We start from the raw sequence: 21,827 nt of genomic DNA on the forward strand, positions 1-21,827 counted from the left end.
TAGATCTGAGAGGAGAATTTATCATGATAAAAACCCTCAAACCTCAGGGGATTACCATCTATTTTACTTTGGTTAACTTCAGACAACTGTGTTCACCAATGTGATCCTCTGAGATGTGAGGGTAACTGAGATTTGTTCATTACTGTACTGAGTTTGACAACAAAATTTATACAGGAATTTATTTAAAACTTTGAATTATTGTACCTCTTTTTTCTGGCAGACTATTTTACTCAGCTTAGAAATGGCCTCTTATGTACAGTAAGGAACTGGAAACAAATCACAGTTTCCATTAACCCTCTGAGTGCTTTGATGTTATATATTTTTCTTTTTGGTACTGCCAGATATTACTGTTGATATTGCCAGACTTTTATCTAAGAAAAAATGTTTGGTACAGGTGTTAGAGACTGATGCAATTAAAATAGGGAGCTTAGTGGATGACTGGAATAATCAGATGGAGAGGACTGTTGTGTAGGAAGAGCAGGTGGTGATCTGTGTTCTTCCTTGTTCTCATCACTTTGAGATGTAACTGTAGTAGATTCTTCACCAAACAGTAATGTCTCAAGTACTAGGTTATAGGTCTCACTTTCCATAGTCTTGGGGATTGTGTCACTCAATTTTCTCTTGCTTTTCTTGAAACAAATAATGGTGCTCTCATTCATTTTCATACTTTCTTTGGTGTTCATCATACATGTTCCTTCTCTTCTTTCTACATAGCTTGTGCATGTGTCCTGCTTACTTTCACCAAAGAGGAGCCCTGCCAAGAAACTATTGTCATCTTGTCTAGAGTTGCAGTCAGGGTTGTAAATCAGAGACGACAAGTGATAGCCTCCAGATGACAAGGATGGCTGTTGTTGGGTATGACTGTCTGAAGGTAATCTCTGACTCAACTTGTGCTTTGGAGGGTTGCTTATTACTGATGCACTGTTTAAACTGGTGACCCCTTCATCTCGACCACTGCCACCTTGAGAGCTCACAATGTCCTTGTCCTTGTCAGGTTGATGCTGTGGTGAAGGTGGTGACTGTGAAGGGAGATTGGCAGTAAGAGGCCAGTTAGGTGAAACAGCATGGTGAAATGGATCAGAAGAGGTTGTGGAATGTGACTGGTGATTCAGGTTCACTGTTTGTTGGTGGAATCCCTCTTGATAACTTATTCCTTGATGGTTAATATCAGTCAACTCTGGTGCACCACTGTTTCCTTTGATACTGCTGTCTATACTCTGTTTATGATAGGCATCCTGTCTGTCCCTTTTTTTGCCTTTCCTAGTCTGAGTTACACGATTTTTTACTCCTTGGTTTTCACTTTCATTTCTTTCTTGGTCACAGTCACTCAGTCCACTAGTTCCTTCACCCTGCCATTCACCAGCCTCAGATTCATCACATGCAGTCATGACCCTTGAACTGCAATGAGGTTGAGATGTGGCCTGAAGACTTAGTTGTTCAAAGAGCTGGGCGAGGTGTGTGGACTGGGCAGTGTGGTAATCCTGAAGCAAACAAAAGTTGTCCCATGTACTGCTGCCCAGTATCTGCTTAGCAAAATCAGTCACACTGACACCAGCAGCTTCAGCCATGGAACACAGCTGCTTCCTGAAAGGGCACCAGGAACTTACAATGTGAAACATATTACATTCTGTAAAGAAATCCCTTGTTATTTATGATCTTGTTTGAAATTCTTATTTGCTATCCACAGTAATAAAAAAAAAAAATGCAAGTTAAAATTCCACTGCTAACTGTTTAGGTGATCTGCCAGTTCCCCCTAATTTACAACACTATTTATTTGGAGAAAGTTGTGATATTTCGGAATGCATTTTCAATATGTAATTAGGACATTGTATTATAGTTCAGAATGGATTTGATGTTTCACAATTAAAATATTATAAACTTTAAAATTTTACAAAACAGCCCTTGAAAGTGAGAAATACTGCAACCAACAACACTTACTCGCGTATCGCTTTTGGTGTTTGACCATACAAGATAGTCTTTCTGCCATTTATTATGGTGCGTGGGTTATCAACTGATAGCTCCATCCTGGCCAGTCACATTTGCACTATAAACTAATATTGCATACTACTGTGCAGCATGCAGCCTCAGCATTTACTGGGTATCTCGATTCACCTGAAAATGAAATCAGTATGAGTATATGCACTGTTTTCCCTATGTTGGAACACTTCCTGAACTACCTTGCATCATTTCCACATATACCTCATCACCTTCTGCCTTTACGTTCTTCATCTTTTTTAAAGCTATTTTTGGGGGTAAGTAGATGGCACTTCGTGGTCCAGTGGTCAGATAGCATCAGTCAGCGTGATGACCTTCCATAAGTTTGGTCCCAAAGAGGTAACTGGAAGTATTTCAGCCACCAAAGGAAGAAGGCTAGTCATCTACCCTTAAATACAGTAAATTACAGAATCCTAGCTTTAGGCCCCTACACCTTGAAAAGGGTAAAGTAGGATTAGCTGTTACTGTTTTATAATCCCTTAAGTAAGGGATATATGTTGTAATGACAAAGTATGTGGTGATCTAGCACCCATGATATACATTGCAATCACCCATGGAAAGCCAAATCCACAAGGGAAGGAAACTGGATTCTGTCCTGGGACTTTTATCCACCTATTATTAATCCTGTGTTGCCATATCATGAGCAGTGGTATAACTATGGGGGGCAGGGAGGTTTGTCCCCCCCGCCCTGCAAAGTTTAGCACCAGATATTAATGATATGCTGCATTTTTCAGTTTATGGGAAAGAAAAGGAAGCTGTACAGTGATCCCTTGGTTATTGCACATAATTGGTACTCAGCTTAGTGCATGATAAACAAAACTGCACAATAAATAAAGCACAGAACCTATGGGATTTATCCTAACTGGTACTTGAAACCCAGCTCACACGCCAAAATTTTCCCTTTCACAACAGCGTATACCCACTAAATACATATAGTACTGTTGTGGTAAGTGTCAGAAACACACATAGGCATGGTTAGGTTAATAGTGATGAAAAGGACACAGTAAGGAAGAAACATGTACCACAGAGAGGCTCAAGATGGGCTTGAGGAATGGGGTTCTGAGGCTAGGGCAGAGGAGAGAGAGTGGTCTCCCCATCTGGAATTAACTCCTCAAGAAGAGCATCATCTTTAAATCCCTCAAAGCCATTAAGAAAAAAAAAAAAATACTGCACCATCACTGCTGGCAGAAACTAGTTCAGGTGTGCGCTAACAAGTTTTTTTTTCCTAGCCAAAAATGCGCAATAATGGCTGGAGTGCAGATTTTCATCATGCAGTGATAATGAAAACTGCTATAACCAAGTGTGCAATAACCAAGGGATCACTGTTCAGTAGTTTATTTTTGTTGATTTGTAGAGGGCCTTTAACCCGAGACGTCCCGTAGACGTATGGGTACGTTGCAACATTTTGCATTTGCCAGTCCCGACGACGTACTGGTGCGTTGCGCAATTGCAAGGTTCATAATTTGCACAATTTTCAATTTTCGCGCGTGATTTTTTGTACATATACACAGGACACCTTCCTCTATTCCTCTACAAGATGCCAAGCAGGGACAATTGCCTCACACCGCATAATCTCTCCCCCCTCCCCCCACATGCCATTGTCTCGGCAATTCACCTGTTACCAGTGACCTGACCAATAAAGATACTCAGGGCCAGAGTGATTCCCCAATCGATGACAATGTGGAGGACAAAGTTTACATAGCATTAGAGGAAGAAACAGTCAGAAATGATGATCAGGTAATGTGGCAAAAAAAGGTCAGGTATGGTGATGAGTTAGTGAGTGAAACAATGCTTATAATGCCTATATTACTGTGTGAAAACCAATATACTCTCATACTACATATAAATTCATACCAAGTAAATAAATAAATACCGTTTATGAGTGGTGTGAAATAGTTACCCTCTCATAGAACTCGTTTTCTTTGGTGCCAGCCTGCTAGAAAACCCAGTAAGGTAAGGAGGTACTGCTACCTGGATCAAGTATTTTAAACCTCAGGTGAGTGATTTCTCTATGAAATTACGATGTTTCTCACCAAAACCGGAGGTTTTAGCAAAAAAAAAAAAAAAATCGAAAATACCTCAGGATTGGGGAGTGTCAGAGGTGCGAAATAGCTCGGGACGTGGGGTTAACAGAGTCCCTAGGGAGGTGATGAAGTGAACAATGAGAAAGCTTGGGACCGAGGAGTGGCCGATTAAAGTACTTATGGCCATGTATATAACACAGTAATGACATCTGATGGTTACATTTGATGAAATTATAGACAAATGTACAGATGGACAAGTGCTGTACACATGAGCTCCCTCTCCCTTTCCTGGCAGACTCATATAATTTACAGTATAAAAGCTCCAACATGCTTGCATGCATTGGCCTTGGTCACTTAATGGTGGCTCTTCTTACCGCTCGATCTCTGGCAGCAATCCTGTTCAGTCCTTTATCCCTAGGATCACATTCTATGATCTTGACCAAGGTCATTTTTGGTCTGCCTCTTGCAACCCAACCCTTGATGTTCACACTTCTCACCTTCGCATCCAAATTGTATTCCATCCTCTCAACACATCCAAATCATCCCAGTCAACCCCTCCTCATCACAACACCACTACATTCAAGTCCCATCTTTCCTTTCAACTCTTCAATCACATTCCTAACCCCCCCAGGTTTAGCATTCAAGGATGTACTACACAGCCATCTAATTGTCATTTCTGTTTGTTTCAGCCTATGAATATCCTCTTCCTTTACTGCCTAGGTCTCACTGTCATACAGCATTACACCCTTAGCACATGCTGCATACAAAGATCCCTTAGCACAGAGCCCCCTCAGTGTTAGAAGAAACAGGTCTCTGAAATTCTCCAGTCACTTCTTACTCAAGCTACAAAGCTAGCTCCAGCCCCACCTCCAGCACACAACACATCCCCCAAACAACAAAACTCCTCGCACTCAGAGACTCTCCATGAAAATTAATCCTTTTATGCCTGACAACCTCTATGTACTTTCCTCACCACACCACACACACAAAATCAGCATTATTTCATAGTCTACCTCTAATACCATTTCATCTCATATGCACCAACTTATCACAGACACTGCACAAGATGCAGTTACATCCTATATCCTTATGGCAAACTGCACATGGCCACATTCCCTTTGCTTTGCCAATACTGCCACAAGCTCTAGTTATCATCACTTTTGTTTTATCTGCTGCAATTACTCTCAAGCCTTTGTGCCCCATTCTGTCTCTCCATTTCCTAAATCTTTCCTCTGCCTCCCTTTCATTTTCTGCAGTCATCATGTCATCAGCATACAACATCTTCCACAGAGGTCTATTTTTGAAGTCACATGAGAGAGCTTCAAGCACCATGACAAACAATAAGAGACTCAAAACTGATCCCTGATGCATGCCAACATTCACAGAAACTTCATCACTTAAATCTCCATTTACTCTCACCTAGGTGCGAAGACCCACTTACAAAGCCATAACCACTTTGATCGGCCACTCTTCAATCCCAAGCCTTCTCACTGCCCACTTCACTAGCTCCCTATGGACTCCATCAAAGGCCATCTCCAAACCAACAAAAACAAAGCACAGTACAGTTGCTATTTGTTTTGTGAACCCGTTGGGCAATGAATATGTTATCAGTGGTCCCCTTGTCTGGCATTAACTCAAACTGCATCTCATCAGTATTCATTCTTTCCCTTATCATACCTTCTAGAACTCTCTCCATTACCTTCATTATCTGGTCCAAAAATGTTATGTGTACATACTGTAATTTCCTCTTTCCAGGACATTGCCCTTCTCCTGATATGCATTTACAATTACACTCATCAGCCAGTCGTGTGAGACAATACACCCTTATATAACCAAATTTATCAAATCAAAAACAAAACCCACTCCTATACCTCCTGAGGCCTTCAACATTTCAGCAGTGAACCCACACACCCACTATCTTCCCCAACTGCATCCTGCCAGTTCCCCTGCTACAGCAGCATTATCAATCAAAGACCACAAGCCAAACACTGGACCTGCTGACTCCAAACCTTCCTTGTTACAGTTCAACTCCTCAGTCACCAACTGGTTATAATGCTGGTATTAGTGTAAATATTACATAGCTAAGTGATTTCCTTTACTTAAATACTTGTTTTTTTTTCCAACTTGAAACCAAGTGGTGGATGCAAGAGTGTGGAGAGGGTGGGGGAATGGAATCTCGGACCATCACTTAGTGATGGCCAAGGTAAGGCTGCAAAGAAAATGGCTGAAGAGACTAAGGGGAAGACAGGAAGAAACAGCTCCTGTGAGAAGAGTGGAGAAATTGCAAAACAGTGAGAAAATGGTGGAGTATAAGAGCATAATGGAAGAAAGATTGGGAAGATATGAGTTAGAGCAGATGGAAGGGGTGGAAGACGTATGTAAGATATGCACGGAAGAGATAAGTGCAGAATGTGAGGTGGTTTGTGGAGTAAGGAGGAGATGTAGGGGTGTGCAAGGGACAGCATGGTGGAATGATGAGGTGCAACGAGCTGTGGAACAAAAGAAGAAGGCATATAGCGAACAGCTAGTGTGTAGAGGTAGGGGAGACAATGAGAGAGAGAAGAAAGAGGTATGTGTGAGCAGGAGAAGGGAGGTGAAGAGATTGGTGAAGGAGAGTAATAAGAAAGAAAATGAAGAGTTTGGGAGGAATCTGAGTGTGAAATGGAGGGAGAGTAAGAAATTGTTTTGGAAGGAGGTAAAGAAAGTAATGCAGTGTGAAAGGGATAATAGTAGGGGAGTGAAAGATAGGAACAATAGATTGTTGGTGGAGAAGAGAGAGAAATTGAGGAGATGGAAGGAGCACTTTGAGGATTTGCTGAATGTAGAGAGTGAGAGCAGTGTGAGTATAAATGGCAGGGGAATGGTTGGGAGAAAGAGAGATGAGAGGAGGGAGGAAGAGATCAGTAGGGCGGAAATAGTGGAAGCAATGAAGATCAAGATGGGAAAGGCCCAAGAAACTGATGAAGTGTGTGGTGAAATGCTGAGGTATGGAGGAGAGATTGTAGAGGAGTGGATATGGAAGTTGTGTAGATTGGCTTGGGAAGAGGGAAGGGTTCCAGAGGACTGGAAATCAGGTATAATTATTCCTTTATACAAAGGAAAAGGGGAGAGAGAAGTATGTGGTAACCATAGGGGTATTTGCCTTCTTAGCGTGACTGGAAAAATATATGGTAGAATACTCATTGACGGTTAGGCATATAACAGAGGAACTAGTTGGAGAAGAACAAGGGGGATTTAGGAAAGGAAAAGGGTGTGTAGATCAGACATATGTTCTAAGACGTTTAGTGGAGAAGTATCTAGAGAAGGGAAAGAAAGTGTATGCTGCCTTCACGGACTTGGAGAAAGCTTATGACAGAATAGATTGACAAGGTATGTCGAAGGTATTGAGAATATATGGAGTGAAGGGGAAATTGTTGAGTGCTGTGAAAAGTATATACGAAGAAGCTAGGGCTACGGTGCGAGTGCATGGTGAGCTGAGTGAGTTCTTTGATCTCAATGTGGGACTGAAACTTGTGTGATGTCTCCATGGCTGTTTAATATATACATGGATGGGGTTGTAAAGGAAGTGCAAGGTAGGGCAGTGGATGTGGGGGTGGCTCTAATGAATGAGGGTGAGATTTGGAAAATTCCAGTGTTGTTTGCTGATGATAGAGTATTGTTGAGTGAAGATGAATGGGAGTTGCAAGGTTTGGTGAATGAATCTGGGAGAGTGTGTAGGAAGAGGAATCTGAAAGTTAATGTAAACAAGAGTAAAGTTATGGTGTTTGAGAGGAATGAAGTCACAGCATGCACGGCTCGGTTGGATGGTGAGGATATGGAGAATGTGAGTGCATTCAAGTACTTGGGTAGTTTGATGAGTAAGGATGGAACTTTGGGGGATGAAGTGTGTGAAAGGGTACAGCAGGGAGGGAAGGTTGTTGGTTCACTGAAAGCAGTGATGAGAAACAGGGAGGTGAGTATGGAAGTTATGAAGTCACTGCATGATAGTATTGTGATCCCTACCCTGACATATGGAGGTGAGGCAGGAACCCTGCAAGAGGGGAACAAGTCAAGAGTGAGAGCAGTGGAAATGAGTTACTTGAGAGGAGCATGTGGAGTGACATGGAGGGACAGGTTTTTTTTTTTTTTTTTTTTTTTTTTTATGCGAGGAAGAAGGAACCAAAGGCCATGAGCCCGCAGTAACAGTTCCCTCCAAGAGAAAAACAAAATACAATAGAGAGCCAAATTCAAGATCTGATCATTTTGAGATGCCTGGACACACTGCGTTTGAAAGACTGGAGATCATAGGCAGGAGGAAATACAGACAGAGGGAGACAGTTCCAGAGCTGACCTGTTGCATGAATGAAAGACTGGGAGTAACGGTTAACTCTTGCATTAGAGAGTTGGACAGAAAAGGGATGAGAGTTTGCTGCCAGACGGGTGCTACGCGCCCGTTGTAGAGGTGGAGGAATGCAAGCAGACAGTTCAGAGGAGCAGTGACCATTAAAGTAGCGATAGAAAAGAGATAAAGATGCAACAGTGCGGCGAAGAGACAGAGGTTGAAGGGAGTCAGTAAGAGGAGGAGAGTTAATGAGACGAAAAGCCTTTGACTCCACCCTATTGAGAAGAGCTGTATGTGGGGAGCCTCCCCATACATGAGAGTTGTACTCCACACAGGGGCGGATAAAACCCCTGTATAGAGTCAACAATTGTGCAGGGGTAAAGAAAGGGCGGAGTCGGCTTAGCACACCCAATCTCTTGGAAGCAGATTTTACAAGAGATGTAATATGATCTTTCCAAGATAAGTCCCGAGTAAATGAAACCCCAAGCATGTTCAAGGATGATGCAGGATTAATCTGAATATTATTAAACATTAGTGGGTATACCTGTGGAAGATTTTGTCGGGTTGATAGGTGTAAGAACTGAGTCTTAGAAGCATTAAAGACAACCATATTATTTTTACCCCAGTCAGAGATATGAGCCAAGTCAGACATTAGGTGTGCCATAGCCTCATCCCTTGTTTCTTGAAGTAACTGTTGAGATGGGCGTTGCGGGAACCGAATGGAAAGGTGAAGGGTGGAGTCATCAGCGTATGAGTGGATAGGGTTAGATGTACAGCTTAGAAGATCATTGATGAATAAAAGGAAGAGAGTTGGTGATAGGACAGAGCCCTGAGGAACACCACTGTTAATAGATCTGGGAGAAGAACGATGGCCGTCTACGACAGCAGCTATAGAACGACCAGAAAGGAAGCTAGCGATGAAGGTACAGATAGAAGGATAGAAACCGTAGGAGGGCAGTTTGGAAATTAAAGATTTGTGCCAGACTCGATCGAAAGCCTTTGAGATGTCAAGTGCAATGGCAAAGCTTTCGCCAAAGTCCCGAAAGGAGGATGACCAGGAGTCTGAAAGGTAGGTGAGAAGATCGCCAGTGGAGCGTCCCTGACGGAACCCATACTGACGATCGGAAAGAAGGTTGTGATAGGAAAGATGCCTTGAAATTTTTTTATTAAGAATTGACTCGAAAACTTTTGAAATACAGGACGTTAAAGCAATTGGACGATAGTTGGAGGGTTGGGAGTGGTCACCCTTCTTTGGGACTGGCTGAATGAGAGCAAACTTCCAGCAAGAAGGAAAGGTACAAGTTGACAGACAAAGGCGAAATAGTTTGCCTAGGCAGGGTGTAAGCACAGAAGCACAGTTTTTGAGAACAACAGGAGGGACCCCATCAGGCCCATATGCCTTGTTAGTACTGAGGCCAGTAATGGCAGAAAATACATCAACTGAAGAAATTTTAATGTCAGCCATGAGGAAGTCAGAGGGGGAAGTGATGGAGGAACAGCACCGGAATCGTCTAAGGTGGAATTGGAGGAGAAAGTCTGTGCGAAGAGATCTGCTTTATCAGTAGAAGAAATAGCTACAGAACCATCAGAGTAGAAAAAGAGGAGGGAAGGATGATGAGGTAAAGTTGTTAGAAAGATTTTTGGCAAGGTGCCAGAAGGAGCGGGAAGAATTCGAGTTGGAGAGTTGAGAGCATTTAGTATGGATGAAATTATTTTTAGTAGAGCGAAGAACAGACTTAGCACGATTCCGGGCAGAAACGTAAAGATTATGTGATTCAGGGGTGGGTTGGCTCCGGTACCTTTTGTAGGCCTTCTCCTTGTTGCGGACAGCATTAGAACAAGCGTGATTAAACCAAGGCTTTCTTGCGTTAGTCAAAGGATATGAGAAAGGAATGTATGCTTCCATGCCCGAGAGAATAACCTCCGTAATGCGCAAGGCACACTCAGATGGCTCACGGCCATGGAAGCAATAATCATTCCAGGGAAAATCAAAGAAGTACTGCCTGAGGGCCTCCCAGTCCGCAGCTCCAAAATGCCAGAGACGACGTTTCCCTGGAGGGTCCGCAGGCCGTACTGGAGCGATAGGACAGGTTAAGGTAATAAGGTTGTGATCGGAGGAGCCCAACGGAGAGAAAAGATTAACAGAGTAAGCAGAAGGATTAGTTGTGAGGAAGAGGTCAAGTATGTTGGAGCTCTCTCCAAGGCGGTCAGGGATACGGGTAGGGTGCTGTACAAGCTGCTCTAGGTCATTAAGGATAGAAAAGATGTAGGCTTGTTCACCAGGTGGATCCGTGAAAGGAGAGGAGAGCCAAAGGTGGTGGTGAACATTGAAATCTCCAAGAATGGAGATTTCAGAGAAAGGAGAAATGGACAGAATGTGTTCCATCGTAGAAGTAAGATAGTCGAAGAATTTTTGATAGTCAGTAGAATTAGGGGATAAGTAAACAGCACAGATATATTTAGTCAGAGAATGACAGGAAAGCCGAAGCCAGAGAGTGGAGAATTCAGAAGAATCAAGTTCAGGAACACGAGAGCAAGATAAGTCGTTGCGTATGTATACACAACAGCCACCTTTGGCTTTGAAATGAGTATAGAGAAAGTAGGAGGATACAGAAAAGGGTTTGCTGTCAGTTGCCTCAGACAGCTGAGTCTCCATTAGAAAAAGAAGGTGAGGTTTAGAGGAGGAGAGGTGGTGCTCAACAGAGCGAAAGTTAGATGAAAGGCCGCGAATGTTGCAGAAATGAAGAAGAAGAGAGTCAGACAGTGGTTCCAGGCACCTCGAGTCGCCACCGGGAGAGGGGCAGATGGCGGGGGCATTTATGGTCCCCCCCCCTGGGGACTCCGAGGCTGGGTGACGAATGAAGAAGTGAAAAAACGTTGTGGGGTGGATGTGGATGTGGTTGAGCAGATTAGGAGAAATACACTGAGGTGGTTTGGACATGTGGAGAGAATGGAGAATGAAAGACTGACTATGAGGGTGTATGTAGGTGAGGTGGAGGGAGGGAGAGGGAGGGGAAGACCGAGGATGAGGTGGAGGGACGGAGTTGAGAGGTAAATGAGGGAAGGGGGAGTGAGTTGGGGGGTGAGTTGTCAAATGGTGGGTGACAGAACGACTTGGAGGCGTTTTGTGTGCGGCCACCCTTTGCGGGATTAGGGCATCGGGCTATAGATAGATAGATAGATAGAAACCATTTTACATTTAAAGGAAGAGGCTTAGGCAAGGACTTAACCCTAGATCAGCAACCATGCCCAACTAACGCTATCGGCAACCACTGGCCACATGTGGCCAGATTTGGGAATTTAAAAAAAAATACTTATATGCATTCCACATTTATAAAAATTTTATCACATGTAAAGACTAATGAAAATTTTGGGACCAAAAAAAAAAAAAAAAAAAAAAAAAGTAGGGAATTTTTTTATTGTAAATTTTTTTCTAAAGACACTAAAAACCTGTCAAAATTACACTTATCATAATATATTTGGCTATAACTTTGTTTGTAGCCTTCTCAAGGATTGCCGACAAGGATATGTTGATTCTAGACATCCCCCTCGATGGTCATGTTAATGCCTAGAAAAAAACTACCATAAAATAAAAAAAACACCAAAAAAACACCATACAAACGTTGTTTGGAACCATGGCCACATGTGGCCTTTTTCAATATATTAGAGAAATAAAAAACATGAGCAACCCAGACGCACCTTGAATCGAAAGTACAAGACAAAAGAGGAAGCTACCTGGATGGTGAGCCAAATTCTCAAAATGGCGCCATGGTGCCAAGCTTTTAAACTTTGTTTGGCCAGATGTGGCCAGTGATTGCTGATCTAGGGTTAAGGTTGTAAACATGAGTATTAGAAAATATAATAAAGAGGATTTACTTAACAGTAATTAGATACAAAAGATATGAGAAGAATATAGATATGCAGGCACACGCAGGGTTGGAAAAAACCCGTTTTTCTTTTTTTAACCCAATCCACTGGGTTTTGGGGGGGGTTTATTGGGTTTTATTGTTTTTTTGGGGGGGGTTTCTTATTCCTCATATTTATATGTAAATCAGTTAAAATAAGCAATTAAAAAGTAATTTAGAGTGAAACAGAAGGTTTTAAGTGTTATCTGATGAACAGGCACTTGTTTAAAACATGTTGTTTTTGTTGCAAGGTGGTTCGGTTGGACAAAGCCTCTGTTAACTTGTACTGTATGAGAAATGGATGGGTGAGGTAGGCTTGACTACTCCTGACTCAGTACTCAGTGTCTCAGCCTCAGTTTCTCCTTGGTAGTGAGAGGACGGCAGCAACAAAATGCCCGCTGTTAGCGGCAGAAAAAAGGCAACAGAATGGGATGAAGTTGATATTTTAGAAAATGATAAGCAACCTGCAAATACTGCAACCAAATAAGTGCTAAAACTGAAAGAGTGAGAACTCACATCCAAAAACGCCCCAAGAGGAAAGTTCATATAGGGAAAAGGCAGATGAGTTACTAAATATGGCAATTAGAAAGACTAAATAAGTAATTGTAAACCTACATTTTTGTATGTAAAATTTAACTACTGGTATATTAAATAAAACCACAAAAAAAAAAACACACACACTTAAGCTGTTGTTTTTTTTTTAAGTGAGGTTTTCTGTTTTTTTGGGGGGTGATTTTTTTGGGGGTGTTTTTTTTAAAGCCAACCCTGTGCACAGGCCATGCAGTGAGGCACTACCTCCGATGCTCCTAGAGATACAAGCTGAAGTTTGGAACTGCAATGAAGGCGTCGTCCACAGCACAGCCTGTTTGTTTTGCACACCTTTTGGATAATAGCTTTCTTGAAAACCTGCTTTAGATCCCATCAAGCCACAGGACCCAGATCCAAGGCATTTGTAATACTGTTTATCTGTCTATCTATTGCCAGATGCCTTCATCCCATAAGAAATGGCCACAAGCAAACCCCCTCCATGTCGCCCTGTCCCCCACCATTTCACTGCCTTCCCCCCACCTCACACCCCCTCTCTCATATACCTCTCCACTCCATCCCTTCATCTCATCCTTGGCCTCCCCCTCCCTCCCTCCACCTCCACCTCACTCACATACACTCTCCTCATTAGTCTCTCATTCTCTATCCTCTCCACATCGCCAAACCACCTCAGTGTGTTTCTCCCAATGCTTCTATCACATCCACATCCACACCACAACACTCCTTCACTTCCTCATTTGTCAGTCAGTCTCTCCATGTAACGCCACATGCACCATTCAAGTAACTTAGACTTGTGTCCTTCCAACAAGGTCCAAGCTCCACTTTCAAACATTAGAGTTGGTATCACAATACCATCATGCAGCGACTTTTTTACTTCCTTCCTCACTTCCCTATTAATTATCACTGCTTTCAAAGAACCAGCTACATTGCTTCCTTGCTATACTCTTCAAACACTTAATCCTCCAAACTTCCATCCTTACTCATCACACCACCCAAATACTTAAATGCACTCACATTTTCCATGTCATCAATCAACCGCACTACATTCAGTGACCTCATTTTTCTCGAAGACCATTACTTTACTCTTCCCTACATTTACCTTCAGATTCTGTTTCTTATACGCTCCCAAACTCATTCATCACGCCTTGCAGTTCCCCTTTGTCTCACTTTATAATGCAATATCATCTGCAAACAACAGTACAGGAAGTTTCCAAACGCTGCCCTCTCTTATTAGGGCCGCTCCAACACCCATTGCCCCTTGCCCCATCTTGTACCTCCTTTAATACCCCACCCATATACAGATTGAACAGCCATGGAGACATGACACATCCCTGTTACAATCCAACATTCAGACAGAAAAATTCACTCAGTACACTATCCACACACACTGCAGCCTAAGCACCCTCATACATATTATTCATGACATTCAACAACTTCCCATTTACTCCATATATTCTTAATATTTTCCACATTTCTTGTCTATCCACTCTGTCATATGCTTTCTCTAAATCCATGAAGGCCACATACAGCTTCTTTCCCATCTCTAGAAACATTTCCACAAAAAAGCTATGGATGAATATCTCATCTACATAACCTCTTCCCTTCCTAAAACCTCCCTGTTCTTCTCCAACTAAGTCCCTTGTTGTTTCCCTAACTCTGTCAATAAGTATCCTACCATGTACAGTACTTTCCCTATTACACTAAGAAGACAAATGACCCTATGATTACCACACTCTTCTTTTTCCTCTTTTCCTTTGTACAGGGGAATGATTATACATGACTTCCAGTCCTCTGGAACTCTACCTTCCTCCAAGGCCAATCTGCACAATTTCCATGTCCATTCTATTACTTGTACTATCTCTCTTCCATGCTTCATCATTTTACCACACACTCCATCAATTCCTGGGTCTTTCCCCATTTTGACTTTCTGCATTGCTTCCACTACTTCCATCCTAAGATCTCTTCCTCCTTTCTCACCTCCCTCCTTCTGCCAGCCATTCCCCAGCCACTTATACTTGCATTACTTTCATTCTCTGTGTTTAACAACTCCTTAAAAGTGTTCACTCCATCTGCTCACCTTTTCTCCCTTCTCCACCATAAATCTACCACTTTGTCTTTCACTCTCCTATTAACTTCTTTAGCACCCTATTTAACTCTGTAATACTGTATTTGTTTATTTTGCAAATCATTTAGGCATAATGGGATTCTCAGCTCCACAATCCCATCAGTATTAATTCCATTATGTTTTCAATGAAGTTAAAAAAAAAAAAAAAAAAAACTCTTCTTTGTATAACAAATGATAAAACTGATTTTGACATTTTGAAGTGGAAAGATGGTAGGATATGTTGAACTTTAGGCCATAACCTGAGAAAGCAGTGTCAACTATTCTATACACTGATGTGTGTTTGATGTTGAGTAGGTTATGAGGGTAAGAAAGTCTATACTGTATATCTATAGCCAGACGCCACAATCCTGTATGAGATGGTCGTTTATCTTTGCTTAGTTGTTTTAGGGGGAGGGGCACCAACCCTCTACCAACCCACTTGCTGACATAGGGAACAGTTATGGGTTGGCTATATGGTTACCACCCAGCATTGTAAATGGTTTCCTGGCTTACAGGAAACCATTTGGCTTGCCACTCAATGCAAAGCCATCTGAAAAGGAAACAGGAGTAATAAAAAGTGATAGGAAAGATAGGAGAAACTGGAAGAGAGAGGACAGACACAGAAAAAGGGTGTTAAAGGCGAAGGAAGAAGTAGACAGCACTACATCAAATGTGTGAAAACTTAAATTAACTGATTAAAAAAAAATAAAAAAAATAAAAAAATAGAGTAGGATGATGCAGTATTATGCCACACACTCCACTCTCAAGGAATTACAGCATTACCTTTATTTTAAAAATTCTAGGGCGGGTGTAGCAATTTGCGGCTGGACACCCTTCTTGACATCAACCAGTGGCTCTTGGGTGGGATCGAATGTTCAAATTATCGATCAGCAGCATGTGCTCAAATCCAGGTGGTGGCACTCATTGGGGTAATGACCATGTATGATCGTGTGAAAAAAAAAACATGGAAACAGGGTTTTTCCAAGTAAAACACAGATTCGTGAACTAGTAAAAAAGGGTATCATAAACATATCTGTGAAATTAGTAAAAAGGGGTAAGTTTTACTGCATCTGATAACACTCATGTAAAAAACAGGACACTTTTTATCTTCACAAATAAATCAAGAGTTTTTGCAAATCCATCAGCTGTTCAATTAGTCAGTGAAATAAGACCCACCTTGAACATCCTATCTATGAGCTGTTCAATTAGTGGAATAACACGCACCTCAAACATCCTATCCATCAGCTGCTCATTAGTCAGTGGAACAAGACCCACCTTGAACATCCTGGATCACAGCCAGTATTCTACTCATGATTCTATAGACTGACACATAAATAAACAAAAATAAAGAGTGTAAATGAGTAACATCATCATCATCAACATTAATCCACTGTTGCCCCTCGAGAAGCATAGAAGCTGGGGCTAGGCAAGTTGGTCCCAACATTTAAGATGAGAGTGACCAGCCCCACTCATCCCTGAGTGGCATTACGTGAGCAATAAACCCCAAGCACCCCTCAGATATAAACTTACACAGACTCAATCCAGCTGGAGCACCTTAATTACCCACTAAACCACCAGGCACGATAGTTTGGTTATATGGTTACCACCCAGCATAGTAAATGGTTTCCTGGTGTACAGTAAACCATTTTTTTTTTTTTTGCTAGGAAGAAGATACCAAAGGCCATGAGCCCATAATAACTGTTCCTTCCAAGAGAAAAACAAAATACTGTACTAGTGAGAGCCAAATTCAAGATCCAGTCATTTTGAGATGCCTGGACACACTGCGTTTGAAAGACTGGAGATCACAGCTAGCAGGAAATACAGAGAGGGAGACAGTTCGAGTTGACCTGTTGCATAAATGAAGGACTAAGAATAATGGATAATTCTTGCATTAGAGAGCTGGACAGAAAAGAGATAAGAGTTTGCAGCTAGATAGGTGCTACGTGCCCGTCATAGAGGTGGAGGAATGCAAGCAGACAGTTCAGAGGAGCAGTGACCATTTAAGTAGCGATACAAAAGACATAAAGATGCAACAGTGTGGCAAAGAGAGAGGTTGAAAAAAGCCAGTAAGAGGTGGAGAGTTAATGAGATGAAAAGTCTTTGACTCCACCCTATTGAGAAGAGATGTATGTGGGGAGCCTCACCACACATGAGAGTTGTATTCCACATGGGCGGATAAAACCCGAGTTAATGAGATGAAAAGCCTTTGACTCCACCCTATTGAGAAGAGATGTATGTGGGGAGCCTCACCACACATGAGAGTTGTACTCCACACAGGGGCGGATAAAACCCGCGTACAGAGTCAACAACTGTGCAGGGGTAAAGAAGGAACGGAGTCAGCTTAGCACTACTAATCTCTTGGAAGCAGATATTACAAGAGATGTAATATGATCTTTCCAAGACAAGTCTCAGGTGAATGAAACTGCAAGTATCGGTATGTTTAAAGATGATGCAGGATTGAGTTAGACATTGCTAAAAATTAATGGATACTCTTGTGAAAGACTTTGTCAGGTTGAAAGATGTAAGAGCTAAGTTTTTGATGCATTAAAAACAAGATTACCTTTACCCCAATCAGAGATATGAGCCAGGTCAGACATTAGATGTGCCATAGCCTCATCCCTTGTTTGCTGAAGTAACTGCTGAGATGGACGCTGTGGTAAGTGAATGGAAAAGTGAAGGGAAGAGTCATCAGTGTATGAGTGGATAGATTTAGATGTACAGCTTAGAAGGTCATTGATGAAGAGAAGGAAGAGCACTGGCAAAAGGAAAGAGCCCTGAGGAAAACCATTTTTGATAGCCCTAGGAGAAGAACAGGGGCCATCTACAACAGCAACTGAAGAACAACCAGAGAGGAAGCTAGAGATGAAGGCACAGATAGTAGGATAGAAGCCATATGGGGGCAGTTTGGAAATTAAAGATTTGTCAGACTCAATCAGAAGCCTATGACAAGTCACGTGCAATGGCAAAGCTTTCACCGAAGTCCCAAAAGAAGGATGACCAGGAGTCTGAAAGGTAGGTTTCACTGGTAGAGAGTCCCTGATGGAACTCATATTAACAGTAAAAAAGAATGTTATGATAGGAAAGGTGTTTTATATTTTTTTTTGTTGCGAACAGATTCAAAAACTTTTGAAATACAGGATGTTAAAGTTACTGGGCGATAGTTAGAGAGCTGGGGATAGTCACCCTTCCCTGGGACAGGCTGAATGAGAGCAAACTTCCAGCAAGCAGGAAAGGTACAGTATTAGTTGATGCACAAAGGCAAAAGAGTTAACCTGGGCAGGTGTGAGCACATAAGTACAGTTCTTGAGAACAACAGGAGGGACTCCATCAGACCCATATGCCTTATTAGTACTGAGGCCTGTGATGGCAGAAAATACATCAGCTGAAGAAATTTTAATGTCAGCCATGAGGAAGTTAGTGATGGGAAGTGATGGAGGAACAGCACTGGAATCGTCTAAGGTGGAATTTGAGGAAAAAGTCTGAGCAGAGTTCTGCTTTATCAGTAGAAGAAATAGGTACAGTGTCATCAGAGTGGAAATGAGGAGGGAAGGATGATAGAGGTAAAGTCGTAAAAAGGTTTTTGGCAAGATACCAGAAAGAGCAGGAAGAACTTGAGTTCGAGAGTTCAGAACATTTGGTACAAATGAAATTATTTTTAGCAGAGTGAAAAAGAACAGACTTAGCACGTTGGCAAGTGATGAGAATGGTGGATGACGAACTGAATGAACAGAAGTCAATTATTATGTGTGTATGGATGAGAAAATGAGAAGGTATGTCCTGGATGCGAGATCATATACAGGTTGGGGAAGTGGAATTTCTGACCATCACTTCGTGGTGGTGAAAGTCAATGTACAAATGCAATGGATGAATAGGAGAGAAGGGCAGGAGGAAGTAGTCCATACAAGCAGGGTAGAAATGTTGCATGAGGATGAAAAAAAGACAGAATATTAGAGAGAAGTAGAGGAGCAATTTGAAGAATACAGTATGATTTGGAGAGATGGGGGGGTGTGCAAGATATTCACTGAAAAAATCTGTGCAGCACATGAGATGGTGTGTGGGGTGAAATGAAGATGAAAGAGGGTGCAAGGAACGGCATGGTGGCATGAAGACAAGCTGTGGCACAAATGAAGAAAGCATATAGTGAGTGGATGCAAAGTGGAAGTATGGAGGAAGATGAGAGATGGAATAGAGTTATGTGCTGAGAGGAAGAGAGAGGAGAAAAGATTAGTATGCGAATGTAAGAAAAGAGTGGATGAGGAGTCAGGAAGAAATCTGACTGTAAAGTGGAGGGAATGTAAGAAAATGTTCTGGAAGGAGGTAAACAGAGTTAGACAGGGTGATAAAGAAGGTAGTAGGGGAGAGAAAAATAAAAATGGTAGATTGCTAGTGGAGAAGGGAGAAAAAGTAAGCAGATGGAGAGAACGCTTTAAGGAACTTAAACGTAGAGAACGAAAGAAATGCGAGTATAAGCAGCTGGGGAATGGCTGGGAAAAGGAAGGTGATGAGAAAGAGATGAATAGGATGGAATTAACGGAAGCAATGATGAAAGTCAAAATGGGGAAAGCCCCAGGAAGCGATGGAGTGTGTGGTGAAATGCTGAAGCATAAGGGAGAGTTAGTAGTAGAATGGATACAGAAGATGTGCAGATTGGCCTGGGAGGAAGGTAGAGTCCCAGATTATTGGAAGGCAGGTATAATTATTCCTCTGTACAAAGGAAAACGGGAAAAAGAAGTGTGTGGTAACCACAGGAGCATCTGTCTTCTTAGTGTAATAGGAAAAGTACATGGTAGGAAACTTATTGACAGAGTTAGGGAAATTACAAAGGAATTAGTTGGAGAAGAGCAGGGAGGCTTTAGGAGACGAAGTGGTTGTGTGAATCAGTTATTCATCCTAAGGCTGTGGCCACACCGAATGCAACGAGAGGGGAGGTAGCGTCAAGCGATGAGCGGCGTGGTGAGTGTCAACACGATGCGTGTCCAAATAGGATGATGCAACCTCGCTGGCGACAGCTAGTCTGAAGCATGCCTATAGTGGAGTATCCGCTGGACAGTTCACTATCTTTCATTCATTCATTGCCAGACGCCATGTATCCCAGATAGGGTGGCCAAGGGCTTAGAGTTAATTGTTTTACAGGGGCACTAATCCTCCACCAACCCCACTTGACATGTAGGGATGCCAACAGCATCTGGTGTTCCCAGGCGGTCACCCATCCAAGTACTAACCAGACCCAATGTTGCTTAACTTCGCTGATCGGACGGGAAGCTAGTGAACTATATTTCATAGATTTATATATTGATAAATAATAAAATTGTCAATGTTCATTACATATATACATATACACATACATATACAGTAGTGTATACACTTATCTGTTTATTAGTTTTAAGCCTACGACGTAACAAAGGGTATAGGGCACTAAAACTAGTATGGATTTTAGACATTAATGGTCTTTTATAGGTTTTATAACAAAGGTGGAACAAACATTATTTATGCAATCATATGAGAAAGTAATGCAGTTATTCACAGATATCTTCCCAGTGTTTCTTCAGCACTCCAGTATTTTTGTGCAGTGGATCATTGGGATCCCACACAGCTCTCCTGCGGTACACGACTCCAATAAGGTGTTCATTAGACATAATTACCAAACCCAACCTCCCCAACACGCAGTACCAGCATGACTGAATGATGATGCAAATGCCTGGGGAGTGGGGATGTCGCTAGGCGGTGCGTGACATTTTGGAACATGTTGCATCGTGTAGCGACGAGAGTGGAGGGTGAGCGGGGCGACAAACCTCCCCGCTCATTCAGTGTGGCCACCCACATAGGATTTAGTGTGTTTTATCGTGTCGCCTCATCCCTCCCCGCTCAAGTCGCTCCGCTCGTTGCGTTCAGTGTGACCATACCCTAAGGGTTTTAGTGGAAAAGTTCTTGTGAAGATAAAGAGGTTGTATGTGGCCTTCATGGATTTGGAGAAAGCATGAGACAGGGTGAATAAACAAGGAATGTGGAAAGTACTAAGAATGTATGGAGTAAGTGGGAAGTTGTTCATTGCCATGAAGAGTATGTATGAGGGTGCTAAGGCTGCAGTGCATGTGGATAGTGAAATGAGCGAATTTTTCTGTCTGAATGCTGGATTGAAACAGGGACGTGTTGTGTCACCATTTTTGTTCAGTCTGTATATAGATGGAGTTATAAAGAGATACAAGGAAGGACAGTGGATGTTGGTGAGAAGGCAGCACTTGGAAACTAACTGTTCTGTTGTTTACAGACAACACTGTATTGTTTGGTGAAGATGAAGGGGAACTGCAAGGCATGGCCAATGAGTCTAGGAATGTGTGTAAGAAACAGAATCTAAAGATGAATGTAAGGAAGAGTAAAGTTGTGGTCTTCAAAAGAAACGAAGTCACGGAATATACATTGAGGTTGGATGATGAGGAAATGGAAATTGGGGGTGAATTTAAGTACCCAGTATAGTTATTGGGTAGTGTGATGAGCAAGAATGGACATTCAGAGGATGAAGTAACTGAATGGGTACAACATGGAAAAAAGTTGCTGGTTCTTTGACAGCAGTGATAAGAGGATGGAGGGTGAAAGACTGATGAAGAGAGAGTATGTGAGTGAGGTGGAGGGGGGGAGAGTGAGGGGGAGGCCGAGGATGAGATGGAGGGATGGGGTGGAGAGGTATATGAGAGAGGGGGGTGTGAGTTGGGAGCAGGGCAGTGAAATGGCAGTGGACAGGGCAACGTGGAGGCGATTTGTTTCTGGCCACTCTGAACGGGATTCAGGCGTCTGGCAATAGATAGATAGATATATAGATAAGAAATAGGGAAGTGAGCAAGGAAGTAAAAAAAGTTGCTGCATGATGGTATTGTGATACCAATTAACGTATGGAAGCGAAGCTTGGGCCTTGTTGGAAGGACACAAGTGAAGAG

General features: G+C 42.3%; 1 protein-coding gene across 1 annotated transcript; it reads right to left on the reverse strand.

Annotated features, from left to right (window-relative positions):
* Positions 1-413: 413 nt before the first annotated feature.
* LOC145418067 (uncharacterized) lies at positions 414-2,128 on the reverse strand. The gene is made up of 2 exons (XM_080286600.1): positions 1,939-2,128; positions 414-1,584 (listed from the first exon to the last, which is right to left on the reverse strand). Exons 1-2 carry the CDS (start codon positions 2,022-2,024, stop codon positions 414-416), a joined length of 1,257 nt encoding a protein of 418 aa, XP_080142726.1. The 5' UTR covers positions 2,025-2,128.
* Between the last annotated feature and the right edge of the window lie 19,699 nt (positions 2,129-21,827).

The sequence above is a fragment of the Coenobita brevimanus genome, chromosome 112, assembly GCF_032717465.1.
Source record: "Coenobita brevimanus isolate Jiangsu-jjx chromosome 112, ASM3271746v2, whole genome shotgun sequence".
In the NCBI taxonomy this organism is placed as follows: Eukaryota; Metazoa; Arthropoda; class Malacostraca; order Decapoda; family Coenobitidae; genus Coenobita; species Coenobita brevimanus.

Excerpts from the sequence above, each read along its gene's own strand:
- LOC145418067 (XM_080286600.1), bottom strand. The coding sequence starts at position 2,024 with ATGGAGCTATCAGTTGATAACCCACGCACCATAATAAATGGCAGAAAG. Across the intron at positions 1,585-1,938 it reads ACACCAAAAGCGATACGCGA|GAAGCAGCTGTGTTCCATGG; the intron begins GTAAGTGTTGTT and ends GTGCCCTTTCAG.